General features: G+C 41.2%; 1 protein-coding gene across 4 annotated transcripts in view; it reads left to right on the top strand.

Moving 5' to 3' along the window:
* The window catches only part of ERBIN (erbb2 interacting protein), a 181,176-nt gene that overhangs the window by 81,601 nt on the left and 85,262 nt on the right, over positions 1-14,313 (top strand). For all 4 annotated transcript variants that reach the window (XM_083152725.1, XM_083152715.1, XM_083152738.1 and 1 more), the window contains one exon: positions 14,026-14,223. In XM_083152725.1, coding sequence (XP_083008851.1) covers positions 14,035-14,223 — 189 coding nt within the window. In that variant the 5' untranslated portion in view covers positions 14,026-14,034. The remainder of the gene's footprint in view (positions 1-14,025; positions 14,224-14,313) is intronic.

Genomic DNA, 14,313 nt, shown 5'->3' on the forward strand with positions numbered 1-14,313 from the left:
AGGCTAAAATGAATGTGTAGATTAATACATGGGTACATAATTTTGTCTTTATCCAGGGATTTTTTTCATTGACATGGCAAAATAATCCTATATTCTTATTTTCCCATGGCACAGAACTGTTTTTGTCTGTAATTGCAGCCTAGTATCACTGTTTTACAAGCACATTTTTGAAACCTTGTGAAATATTTTATCTATGATGTTTATTGTAATGTTTAATACGAAGACTCTTCTCTGATAAGAACATGATGCATTGAGCAAATTAATAAAGTTTCTTCCCCCATATAAATTTACTGCTTCTTTATAAGGAAAAAAAACAACAACTTTGCTATCTAGTTAGTCTTCCAAACATTCTTAGCATTGCTCCCCCCTATGGCAGCTGCTGAAATAGCGCTAGCCTCCATTTCAGCATCTGATCTAACCCTGTTTGTTAGGATTCTATGGTTTCTGATCAAACTGCCTGGATAAGACCTATTCATTGTGAAGTTGCTGAACTTTAAAGTACATTTGAGGTATTCACAGTTGGGCGCAGGGCATGAGAAGTCCCTATAGATTGTAAGCTTGCGCGCAGGGCCCTCCTACCTCTATGTCGGTTTGTTCCTACCCAGTTTGTATAGTCACTGTTGTTTCCAATTGTAAAGCGCAACGGAATATGCTGCACTATATAAGAAACTGTAAATAAATAAGTCACAGCAGATGAACAGCCCTTTTACACCAAAAACCCAGGTCCAGTTGAGGTCACTAAACACAGTTTTTAAGCCTTGCCACATCGGCTTAACACCCTTATGCCGGGCTATTGCTTACACTCTGCCAGAGCTTGGAGATGACCTCTCCAAACGCCAGTTATCCTTCTCTCCATAGGCTTTTATCGGGACCCACGTTACCTGTTTACACTGTCCTGTTACCCAGGTCCTTCCCACCCTACAGGCTACCTGGGTTGGATTATTTTACGAAGACTCTTTTACACCAGTAAAAGTAACCAGAGTTATTTTGCAGTGATAAAGGGTTATTAATGGCATATGATTTTTATTAGATTTTCATTCTTTTAAGAAAAAATGTTCAATGAGAATGTTTCAAATTGCATACTGTACTTAATGAATCATTGCTTCTAACCCCCCAAATTAAGTCTGATACTAATCTGCAGTACATGAGCTACCATCGTCAACATTAAGTTGTCTTTTGCTGTAATGTATGAGTTACAACTTCTAGACGCCGAATCCATCCCCCTCTGGTGGAGCACAGTAGTGGGAACACTGTTACAAGACAGATGTGGCCCATCCCTAAATTAATTGCATTTGGCTTTTTTTGTAAGTTGAATAGATATGTGTTTATGTAGAATAGCTGCAAATTCTTTTTCATTTACTAGTTTTCTCTGGCGGACAAAGACCTTGCTCACTGAGTCGGGACTCAATTACAGAAAAAATATCTCTATTATCTGAAATGAACTGGGGAAGCCTAGGTCTTATTAGCCACCTAAGCTAATTTCTTTGCATGCCTGTGTCCAATTTTCATCCATGTCCTCCGTCACCTTGGACACACACACACAACCTAACTGACACACGTAGACAATCAATTCTGTTCCTGGTATCCACAGGCAGTATTAGTAAAGAGGAAAGCGCTATATCTGCCTGCTCTCACTCCCTGATTTTCTCATTGGCCCTGTGACAGATTCGTCAGCATTCCTACATACTTTTGGTTTTCCACCTTGCCAGACAATGTGATAGATTTCAGGATCTGTAGGAGGGGGCTGAGGGATATCTGGGAGATTTTTCACTTGTATGTACACGTAAGCAACTTATTATTCTGATTATTTCAATTACAGTTTCTTGTACAGCGCAGCAAATTCTGTTGTGCTTTACAATTGACTTATGCAGATTTGTTGTTGTTTCTAAATAAATCACTAGTATTTTAGAACTTTCAAAACCACATGGGAGTAAATGAATCTTTGATGCAAAAGGACTTTGTGTCAGGAGCAGCAAAATCTTTTTATCTAGAACAGTTTCAGTTTCACTTTAACCCCAAGATGAGAGGGGCATGAGTTGCTTATATCCTGAGCTGGTGTGTTATGAATGTGGGGTGCCATACCTTTCTGTATTGCCACTTCATTTATTTTTCTTTTTTTAAATTCGTGTTATGGGTGCGCACAAAGTAACTTACTGCGTGATAGGCAAACTTAGCAGATTGGGACAAAATGGTAAATTTATACACAATATTTCATTTAAATGGAATACACTTACCAATGCACTTTGTTACATAACTTGTATGCTAGTATGAAGCCTAGGAAACCCTGAATTTTGGCACGGGTGCAAAGGAAATTCATTAACATGTTTTCACTATTATTTATTAACAGTTCTAATAGTGCACACGTATTCTGCAGCACTTTACAGAGAATGTTCAGTCCGGGTCTCACTGGAACATTATCACATGTACCACTCAGTATATTTCTGGAGGGTGGGAGAAAACTGGAGCCCCAGAGAAAACCCACGCAAGTATGGGGAGAATATATAGACTCTGCACAGTTATTTCCATGATGGAAATTTATCTAAAGAACATACTGCTATGCGATATTAATGCTAACCATTACTAACCAGCTATAGGCATTTAAAATATAGGGCTTAGGTTTAGGCATTAGTGAGTAGGATTACGGTCAGGCTGCAGGGGGAGGGGCTGCTAAAAGGGAGGATTAAGGTAGGTAATTATATTTACCTGACCCCTGTCAGGGTTTCCGCCTTCGGGATGATGTCAGTATTCTGAGTGCTGGTCATCCATATGTATCCTGTTACTAGTGGCTGACAACAAGCAAAAGATGAACAATGTACTAATAAAAATCAGTTTTCCGCAGTCTATATGCCATTTAGAGGCAGATACTCGCTAATCTGAGGACCCCTGCACACATAGCGATCCCCAGGTATTTTCTAAGCGAACTCACTAGATCACTTAGAAAATGCCCCTACATAGCTGTGTGTGTGTGGGGTGGGGGGCATAGCGATAAGCATTGCTATCGCCCAGGCGATTAATATCCAGCAGACTGGATAAATGTATAATCGACGGTACCAGTGTTCTCCCGTAGAACACTAGCATTGACAAATCGCTCAGAACGCTCATCTCCCCATGTGTAGGCCGCTTAATGCCTTGTAGTTATGGGTGCATTTCCACTGTCGACTGTTTATAATGTTGATGTGCATTGGAACACGCATGGGAAAGCACCAAAGGGTTCAGTAATTCATTTGTTGAATGTGCTCTTTTGGAACAATGCTTTGCGGAGCTTGAAAAGCATTTGTGAGTGTGACCTTGTCCGTAACCTCTGCCGGGAAGAGGAGTTCACTAAATAATCTGTTTGTGGTGGTTTATTTTTTAAACTATTTTTATTGATTGAAGTCCGTTACAAATCAAAACCAACAAGGTCTGTAGTATTATTTAATCGGTTTAATAGTAACTTTCTAACACTGCAGCCTAAAAAGCAAAGAAAAGAGGATAAAAACAGCTTAGTGAGAACACGGCAGGAAAGCTAATAACATAATTATTTTCTGAGCGAAACCTTTATTGCAAATTACATTTTTACTAATTCCAACTTTGGGCAATTAGTTTGCAGTCCTATGGCTTCTGCAGAGCATAATAGTCCCAAGGAGACTATAGAGCCTACATTTAAATGATCTTTCGTTTAAGATGGCTGTGAGTAGCTGTATCCGCTATACGTCAGCTATTCCCTATGTGACGTTCCAGGATGATGAAAAAGGTTACACTATATTCTAATGCTTGACGGTAACTGCAATTACCAAATGAGTTTAATGGGTTAATCAAAGGAGTCGCCTTATTGGCAACTGTGAGTGCAGCAGGCAAGCCTGCAAAGTGTGCAGATGTATAGGCTTCTCCTGTGTATTTAATGCATTTTAAAAGCTTTCAGCTCCATAAGAGCAGTATCCGCCCAGGGCAAAACCAAACTATAGCATACAGGGCTATCTCATCTGAGCAAATATAGCATAAAGAGGTCTGTTATAGTTATGTAAATATAATGTTATGCATGTGTTCTCCCTTATTCATCAGGTATAGTGAGTCATTTTATGCATTCTCCCCCACTGCTTTCAGAGAAAAGAGACATGTTTGCTTTTGACCCTATGGAGGCTAATTCAGAATCCTATTGATCTCTTCTGCTTGCAAACCAGGAAATACAGTTTACAGAGAATAGGAATATCTACAAAGGTTTACATGCCAGTGTCACAAGCTTGCCCTCGACAGGGTGTAACTGGATTTCTGTCATTCACATCTTGGGGGGAACAGGGGGCAGCAGATAGATTTACAGTCTGTGAGTGCCTAGGGTATTAATGCTCTCATCTTTCTGATGCTTATGTGGAACCCCACCCGTGTGACATGCACTCTGTAATTCCTCTATTGTTAAACTGTTCGTGCCCTCTGTGGCTGTGCTTATACTCATGTTAAGTACCATCATTACTACTCATTGAGATTGAGGATTGCAGTTAAAGATGTAAAATGAGAGCTGGGCTTTGATTGCAAATTGTCCGTTCAGTTGTTTACAACTAAACAATAGGGGCTCTTGTGCCGGAGCTGTATGAGGAATGTGCTGCCTTTATTTACACATCATTTTCTAGTTCATTTCAGTTTTCTCTGTGACTGTGTTGTCGTTGGAGCTGCATTGCTGCCTGTTTACTATATGTAGTTTCCTCTTTCTTTCTGTGCATTTACATCCTATCTCCACTGCAGTGAGCAAATACTATTGTTTCTAGAATTTGGCACTGAAGTTCAAGGAAGACCCTCAGACCGCATGATCACCGCTTGTTTTCATTGGGCTTCGTAAGCTGCCAACATGTTGCGATAATTGTTTAACAAAGTGCCGCTGGGATTTTTCTTAGTAAAAGGAAAGGGGGTTCAAGATATAATCACTTTATGACCACGGGGCACCTATTACCCTAGTGAGCAAACTTTCAGTTTAGGGTGTGTCCTTTTCACTTTAAAGCTTCAAAAGGCAAAAAAAAAAAATGTGGGGTCTTTTTGGAGAAGGTGGGGGGGAGGGGATGCTGTTTATAGCGTCTCACAATTTATTTTTCTATTAAGTCTATTTATAAAAACACTTTCAAGAGATTGCTTGTAGCTTTTATACAGTTCCAACCCATTCATTTACTCTTTAAATGTAGATCTCGTGTATTTTTGAATACTGTATCTAATACCCCTTTCAGACAGAAAAGTCTGAAAATCCCAGCAAATACACGGCATTTCAAATGCTGTAATAGAGTACTGCCTGGGTCCCCAGTACATATCCATGAGTTTGCTTGATTCCATGATTCACCTTGACTGGTACTACACTTGGGTCAGGAAGGCGATCACTGATTATTCTATCACTCTGCCTGTTCTAGCATACACATTTCTACTGCCACCACCTGTTTTAATTACAAAGGCTTCAGGTAACCAACTACTCTATCACAACTGGCAACACAAACTACTGCTACACAGATAGGGTGTCACCCCAAGCTTCTAGCATATATAATTGATGTAGCTCAAATAGTTTACTCCAATGCTAGGTTCTGGAGCATATATGAAATAGTCTAATAAAGTAATCAAGGAACACTTTATTTTAAAAAGTAGTACGCTTTGTTAAAGTAATAATATAAATAAAAGTTTACAGAAAAACATGTTGTAGTTTCAAAATAAAATGGATAAACTTGCAAAGAAGAACGCATGGCTTATTTTTCCCCAGGGAGAATTACAAAAAAAAGGAGGTCCAAACTGTAAAATAGAATCCATGCTCCATATCATAACAAAAGACTCCCATACATTTTATCACCTGATCAATGAGATTTTCGTTAATCCAGGACCACCAATACAACTTGTATCTTAAGTACAAATAATTGTGCCTGTTGTCCTGTGTGTAGTAGCCGCGTGAAATATGTTATGTTCACATTTATCTCTGTGAGCGCAAACAGGACCGTGCTTTAATATGTCCTAGAAAAAATGAGGTTTCCTATAACACAAGTCCTATTGCTTCTCTGCTTTAGCTGTATGATCTGCCCCAGAATGACAGGCAGCTTGGTTCTTTATAGATTTCAGGTAATGAAGGTCCTGTAATAACAGAAAAATGTTACTCCAGTGTTTGAGTGCACATTTAGGGGGTTATTCTGGTTGATTCGCAAGGCTGCGAATTCGCAGCCTTGCGAGTCCACCAAAGCCCGCCCGGCGAACGACCGCCCCCCCCCCCCCCCTTCCCCCCCCCCCCCCCCCGCAGCCCCCTCAAAGTGCGGCTTCACCCGAACCGCTTCGAATGGATGTTTTGTGCATAAACATCCATTCGCATGGCTCGGGTAACCGCCCACATCTTTCAATGGTCACCGACCATCGAATGATGTTTAGCGTGCACGCCTATATAAGTGACTTTTTAGTTACTTACATTTGCGTGCACGCTGGCGTGGATATGGGCGGGCAGCTGACATCCGGTGATGTCAGCTACCCGCCCCCCACACCCGCGTCACTGCCTCATTACCATGAGCACGCCCAGCGTTCTCATGGGAATGCTGGGCGTTCCCATATGGTAATGGGGCAGCCCGGCGCCCCCGCCCATCTCCGCCCCTCCCACGCCACCATGGGTGCGTGCACCCGGCGAACCAAAAGGTTGCCGGGGTGCACGCACCATGCGCCTGCACATGCGCAGATACCCGCAGACGCGCAGCATCGGTACTGCGTGCGAATGCACGCAGGACTGGAGATCTGAATGAGGCCCTTATAGTAGAGGACCTTTTTGTGATTTTAGGGACCGATACAAATGTGGCAGCAGTAGTGCGACTTTGGATTCTAAGTATTTGAGTCCAATATCACCTCATTTGTCAGAATATGCTTATGAGTACTCTTTTGTTTTGTTTTTTTAATACCTTTTTTATACCTGTTTTAGACTTTGGTACACCAACTAGGAATTTAGGTCCGATTTATTACGTGGGCAGTCTGGGTCATGTATGGATGTGAATTAGGTCGACCCATGTTGTTGTTTAAACAGGCATTAACAAAACTTGGCCCAGATTGCACCGTTGACGTTGCAATCTAATCATATCTGTCCCAGGTTACAACCTGGTCACATCCTGGGTCAAGGACCTGTGGCACACATCATGGGTTGATCCCTTTACACAGACACATTACCAGGATCATCCCAGCAATATTCCTGGTCTGAGGTGTAATATGAATGTACTACATCGCATGCTGCCTTTTGTGCACATTGCTGTGGAATAAGTAGTTTAATAGACAAATATACATTTTTTCCAATCCAAATATCATAGTAATCTAGAAGTTTTGTGCCCACTGTGTAGTTTGTAACCATGCTTCCCAAAATCTGAATTTATTTTAATATCAAGATTTCACCAGAAAGTGCCTAAAGGTTCAGTGATTACTATTGAATTTATAGACTGTATCCTTCTGACCAATAATTCTGCTCAGTAATGGCTACATGCATGTGACGACAACACTCTAACCAGAAAACCTCATCAGCGATCAGAGGCACATGCGCGGTCTCTTTCCATGCTTAGGATTTGGGATCTTGCTTTTTCTGTGCTTTGTAGACTGAACCAACTGTGGCAGGAACAGCATAAATTCACATGAAGTGAATGTGAACCATCCGGGCCAGGTTCTAGAGCAGCAGCAGGATGATTAGTTCCAGTCCAGCTTTTCCCAAAGAGGTGATTAAGGTTTGGCTGAATTGGCAGCACCTGTGGATTTCTGTTCGATCTATGTCCAGGGCAGAGGGTAAGGGCTCCTGCTGGTGGAATAGCTGCCCAGGTGATAGGCTGGGGGTCTAGTTTACGGTAGGGCAGTTGAAAGCTGTGAGGAGTAGGGTGAACTGTGCTGCTGACACCTGTATGCTGCTGTACTATAACCCTGTGAACATACTGGAATGCTGTTGCCTGCTACAAATAACGACTCTGCATCTGTGTCCAGTGTCTGTGATTTCTTGTCATACAGCTTGTAAACCTTTCAATGCCTGTCTGACCTCCTTTATTTTCTTTTATGGTATTACATTTGTATCCATCTTGGTTAGAATATATTTGTAACAAATGAGCATCACAGAGCTGAATAATAGCGGATTTGACAGACGTCTGTCACTTTACATTGTAGTCTTACATTCATTCATCCAATTATATTCTCGATTAAAGAGACTTACATCTCTGAAAATGTAATAGCAGATTGTGATTGTGCCCAGGAGACAATGCTCCGGTTGCTCCAACAGACAACTTTACTGCCATATATTATGGTGTCTGACAACAAAAGGATGTCGTCCTTCTCAGTTTGCTTTAGAACTGTACTTGTTCACTTCTGCTGTAAGAAATACACTACTTTGTACTCCTCTCTCATTCTGTAAATCGCTCTCTGCTACTTGCTCTGGATCGTTTCTGATACAGTAGAATTAACTTTTTAAGCGTCATGTGTGCTCTGCAAACAAATCAATACCATTTTCAGATATTCTACCCACCTTTATTACTTGCAGGATTCTTTTTAAACAGGCCATTTTCTTCTGGAACCAATTAACCTTGAGCACAAATACATGAACGCAGCCAACGCATTCAGTCTCAGCACATTTAGAGCCCTGGTTTGAACATCTGCAGCCACGATACTGCAAGGCAGCAATGCCAACCACAGGGTCACTCATGCATTTCCTTAACAAAGAAACCCATTACCTCTGCAACCATGCCAGCTTTAACCTTCTCCCAAATATGATAGAATAGCCGGTTTATGACCTGAGAACTGGCATCTCCTGGCTAGTGAGGAGGGCCTTTGAACAGCTCTGCAACATCCTTACTAGCGCTATTAACATTACACAGAATTAAATCGACCCCTTTGTCTTCCTGTTTTTTAATGTTGGTAATACAGTCCTTTTCTTAAGTCTCATACACACTACAGGACATTGAAAAAATTATTGCTCAAATGGCCCTTTCTATCTCTTACATTATCATCTAGCTCAGGGGTGGCCAAACCTGTCCTCAAGATCTACCAACAGTTAATGTTTTTCAGGCCACCTGTGGATCTATAGTAGGAATTAATGCAGCAGGTTTGAAAATGTGACCGTTAGTAATGACTACAGGTGTGCACCATCTAGGTGATCTGGAAAACGTGGACCGTTGGTAGATCTAGAGCGGTTTTGCCACCCCTGATCTAGTGTGTACACTCAACGTACCTGGCTAACAAACCCCCCTCGGCTGAACATGCAAGTCAATTTGGCTATATAGCCACCAACTACCTGCACATTCAGCGGGTCCCAGTGACGTCACCGAAATATATAGTTTACTGATATCGTTTAGTGTGTACATCGGCCACCCGCAGCTGATATCATTAACTATATTGGCATGGCCAGGCTCGCCTAGTGTTTATGGACCTTTTACCTTCAGCCTGCTTGGTGTGTGGTTCAAGTCATGCTAAAGAGCCAGTAATTGCTATAAACTTATCTAAAAATCTTTAGCTTAAGTCATAACTTCTGTACCTATACAAAGGCAAATCTACATCTATACACTGGCTGGAGGCTTGCAAGTGCGTTGTAATTTGGTCTAGGGCGCTGTTTCTATTGAAGAACTAGCTGGAGGCTGCTAAAAGCTTTTTGTTTGACATTGCCAAGTGGTGACAGAGTTTGTATCTTGTTACGTATCCTTTCTTATAACTCTGGTCTCCTACCATGAGCAAATCACCAAGGCTTGCGTAATAGAAGTAGATAAATTAAAGTAAATGAACGTAGCAACCTGATGGTCACAATTTATTTTTGCATTTTAGTTTGTAAGATATACAAATCCAGCTATTACTTGCGGCACGAAGCTTTATAATTTCATCACAATATAAATTTCACTTTATAGCTTTTAATGGACATTGGAGGTTATGCTGGTTGATTCTCAAGGCTGCAAATTTCGCAGCCTTGCTTAAACATCCAGTTGCAGCCTTGGGTGCGGGTGAGAAATCATTCCATGGTCGGTGACACTTCTGTGGTGTCTCAGATCTGCGGGCGCCCTGTGCGAGAAGCGGGTGGGCAGCTGATATCCGCTGTCGTCAGCTGCCTGTCCCCCGCACACCCACATCACCGGCCTATTACCATGGTAATACCCAGCAGTGTCATGGGAAAGCCCATGAAACATTGGGCATTTCCATGGGCAAATCCACCGGGCCCTGCACCCCACTGTCGCTCACAGGTGCTGCACAGGCGCATACATGACTACACGCAGTCACAAAAATATCAGCCTTATACTGCCCTCTCCAGAAGGACACATCCTAGAGCAGAGACCTTGCTTTGTTCAGTGTGGTAATGTCACAACTGTACACCTGAGGCACCAGGATTTCAACACATGTTTCAGGGCGTGGTTCAAACAGTATATATTGTTTTGTAGCAGGATTGTTGGAAAATAAAGGATCAAAAGAATAAAAATAAAAAATAAAGTTTTTAATCTGGGAACCTCTTCGCATGGACCTAGATATCTACACCCACTATGTAGCATGATAAAACCATATGTTCCTTTTCCAATTATTAAGGGGCATATTTATTAAGACGGATTTTCCAAAGATAAAGAAACAGCTGAACATGCTGAATTCTATGTATTGGAGCTATTTACGAATTACCTGATTTACAGAAATCACTGCAGAAGGATGATTATGGCAATTGCAGTCCCCTTTATTATCAGCGGGAATATAGTGTGACCCCTATATTGCATACTCCAAAAAACTCAGCTTCTCAGTGTTTGGGCCTGCTGGTTTAGTAACTGGAAGGTACGGCGGTCTCAGACCTTTAATAAACGCGGAGCTCCTAAATACATCTAATGAAAATGAAAAATGAACTGCGTAATGTACCTGCCGAGGCCTTTGTTATTGCACAATGGTTAGAGGAGAGACAGGACAGCGCGTTATATGTCAACTTCACTTTGTAGGGTTTTTTCTCTGTGTATTCACTCTTTTCCACATGGCTGCTGAAACCTCAAGCTCCCAAGTATATAGGATAGGAAAAAGTATGAGGATAAATCCGTCTTTGTTAAATAACTTGTTTTCCAAGTATTGGATTACGCAGCCTACGGCCGGCCACCAGGCAGTTTAGCAGTTTCATGCACCTGACGTCATTGTGTTTTAAACACTTTGTGGAGTTATCGGTTCCACAGCAAGCGCTAAGGCAGCTGACTGTTTCATAACTGTATGCAGTTATTCGTATTCGATTAAACCTCTTTGATCATCTGATGACTGATTCCCAGAGTGTAACGACCGGTGCCTGCCTACCATCCTCGCAAATTCTTTTGCAGCAAATGTTGACTAGAGGGTAATATGAATGTCCAGATTAATGATTCCCTGCAGACACGTTGGCTGAATTCTGCTGCGCTCATTTTGGTTTGAAATGAATGACAAAATATCATTGTGCTCAGAGAACCTGAATAGAATTTACAGGCCTCTCTGTAATCATAAGTATGTAATACATGCCAGGTCATTAGGGTGATAGGTGATGTTGCTTCAATTTCTGTGGTTTCAGCAGTAAAAATAGAGCAAGTTAAATGTTCCTGTTAAGCAACATCCGGTGTAGTCTGCTGTGACCATTTGCTTACAAAGAAATATTGCACTTTCTGTTTGCAAACAAATCTTTATTTGTATTGTTATTAAAATACAGTTAACATGAGTTTAGTCTCTCGAACATTGCAACAAATGTGTTGATCCTTAAATATAGATGTGTGGAATGAGCAGGGTGTCTGTTTTCTGTTTATATGTTGGGAGTACTGGTACCGGGTGACTCACCAAGTTTACCTACAGTATACTGCAAGTTGTCACAGAGCTCCCTGGCACAGAGAAGTAGCTGGTGTTTGGGGAAGTGGTAAATGCCTTTTGGGGAAGGGCTGAAATGGTTTCATTTTACCACTGTATGTTTCGCAGAGTTGAAGAGCAGCTTTCTCAGGCTCTTATTCCATTGTGGTTAATAATGCCTATTCAGAAGCTTGTTTACAGCTATATGTACCCAGCATTCATAAGTTGTCTACACCTGTTCCCAACACTGCTTCTGTCAGAACTTGATGGGATCGGGTTTTCTCTTTTTAAACTTGCATTCATTTAGAGCTGTCCTGTGTATCGAACCACAAACAGAAGGGCATGGCACTTGTAGGTTGCACTTTGACCACAGTAATTTAATGTGCAGTACTCCAATTATGGCTAGCATCTGTGAGCAATGTTTCCAGAATAAAAAACTACCTGCAGCTTTTTCTTCCCACTAGTTGTTATGGCATTGTCCCCCCTCCCATACATTTAGATCAGCTGACCTAACACGTGTACAGTAGTTTTTGCAGTGTGTTTGGCCTGTTTTGCATATCCATCGCCACAAAGGTTCTAATTGGTTGCAATAATTTCTAAGCCTATAAGAGTTGGTGTACAATAAATCCTTGCACATTTCACCTGGCTGCCTCATAGTGTATCATTAACTTTATTAGCTTTACAGATTTATTAATGTGAATATAACCTAGATAACGAGTCAAGAAATAAGAGCCAGGTACTTCTCCTTTTCAGTGCAGACATGCTTTGGCTATTAGACAAACCTACGGCCTGCTATTTCTGGCAGCAAAGAGAACTAGACCGATGAACTGGCAAATATCAGACAAGTTTCACTGTAAATCAGGGTAAGCACCCAGACACTTTACAGCTTTTGGAGAACTGTGATTCCCACCATGATTTGCCTTTTGTAGACATAGTTCACCCACTAGAATTGGAAATGCATTTGTATAAAAAGAACCCTTTGCTATACATTAACTGGCATACTGGCAAGTTATTAGAGAAGATGGTAGTTTTGTTGTGTATTAAATACACACCAAGATTAGAGGCGTTTAGAAAAACTCTTCCAGATTGAAATACAGGTACAAAACATTACTGCAATTGGTAACTCTAGAAACAATGGTTTCTAATCTCCTGATCTATTACAAATGTTAAAAATGCATGTAAAACTGTTCAAACACCAGTGAGTCTGTACACTGTAAGCAGATCTTGTACTGCACTAGCCCCCAGCCGTCGTCACATGACCCATTGAAACAGTTCCCTTTTTAATACATTTTTTAAATTCTCCAATGCAAGAAGTATTCACTTTTAAATGATTATATAGCACTATGGTTGTAAATATGATACAGTATATCAAGGTGTGAAAATAACCCACTGTCTCCTTAATGCTGTCCTATTACGCTATAAAGGGGGGATGCTAATTCTCTAAAACCTTTTGGTTAGTCTTTGAAATGAATTAAAAAAATAACAACCGAAAAAAAAATGTTTTTAGACCATGCCAGACGGGGAGAATTGTACATCATTGTTGTTTTGGCAGAAGCAGAGTAAAATACAAAGTGTCTGCCCCACCATTTCAGGAAAGGCATACTAAAGAGTAACTGAGGGCTAGATTTATGAAGCAGTGATAAGGGAGAAGTGATAAAGTTTCTGGTACTTTATCACCGGCCTATCCACTCTTAACTGAACTTTTTAAACCCAGGCCGTAGCTTAACAGTCAGGAGCTGATTGGCCGGTGATCAAGTACCAGGCGTTTTATCACTGCTTCATACATCTACCCCTGAATTCTTTGACCAGAAATTCCATAATCCTTAGATGACAGACGTTCCTAGCTTCTTGTTTATTACCTCCAGGTTTTAGCTGCCAATAGAAATACATTTATGTTTTTCTATAAGATTATTTCAGGTCAGTCAGTTGGAACACTTTGTAATTGTCTTTATTTTTTTTATTTTTTTTTATGAATATCATCATTAACAAGGGTTAGTTACTGTTGTGGCCTCTCAGTGGTTAAAGTAATCCAACAAGTGTGACCTTGATGATGATATTATTACAGATCCAAGGAATTCCACCACAATCCAAACTTGTTCAGCTGGATTTTCATAAATGAGCGTCTTTGTGGTTTAATGTGTCTCGAGTGTTCATTTAGAAACCTGTAGGCAGGAGAGAGATGTGATGGGTAGCCTGTAAAGTGCAACAAATGAATGTGCGGCAGACTTGCCGCGAATGTGGATTTATATCTGACTTTTAATACTGCCTTTTCGACTTTTCTTTTAGTGCCTGAAAATGACTGCAAAGAGGAACCTGTTTGTGCGGTTGGTGCCCTGCCGGTGTTTGCGGGGAGAGGAAGAAACTGTGACCTCACTTGACTACTCACACTGCAGCCTGGAACAGGTGCCGAAAGAGATTTTCACATTCGAGAAAACCTTGGAAGAACTCTATTTGGATGCCAACCAGATTGAAGAGCTTCCCAAGGTACCGCTTTTTCTGTATAGGATTCATATTTTCCATGACACTGATGACAAGCAGCGCTTTCTCCTGGGCCACTTCCAGCTGTGCTTTATA

Source organism: Crinia signifera, chromosome 1 (assembly GCF_055691185.1).
Source record: "Crinia signifera chromosome 1, ASM5569118v1, whole genome shotgun sequence".
NCBI classification, from domain to species: Eukaryota; Metazoa; Chordata; class Amphibia; order Anura; family Myobatrachidae; genus Crinia; species Crinia signifera.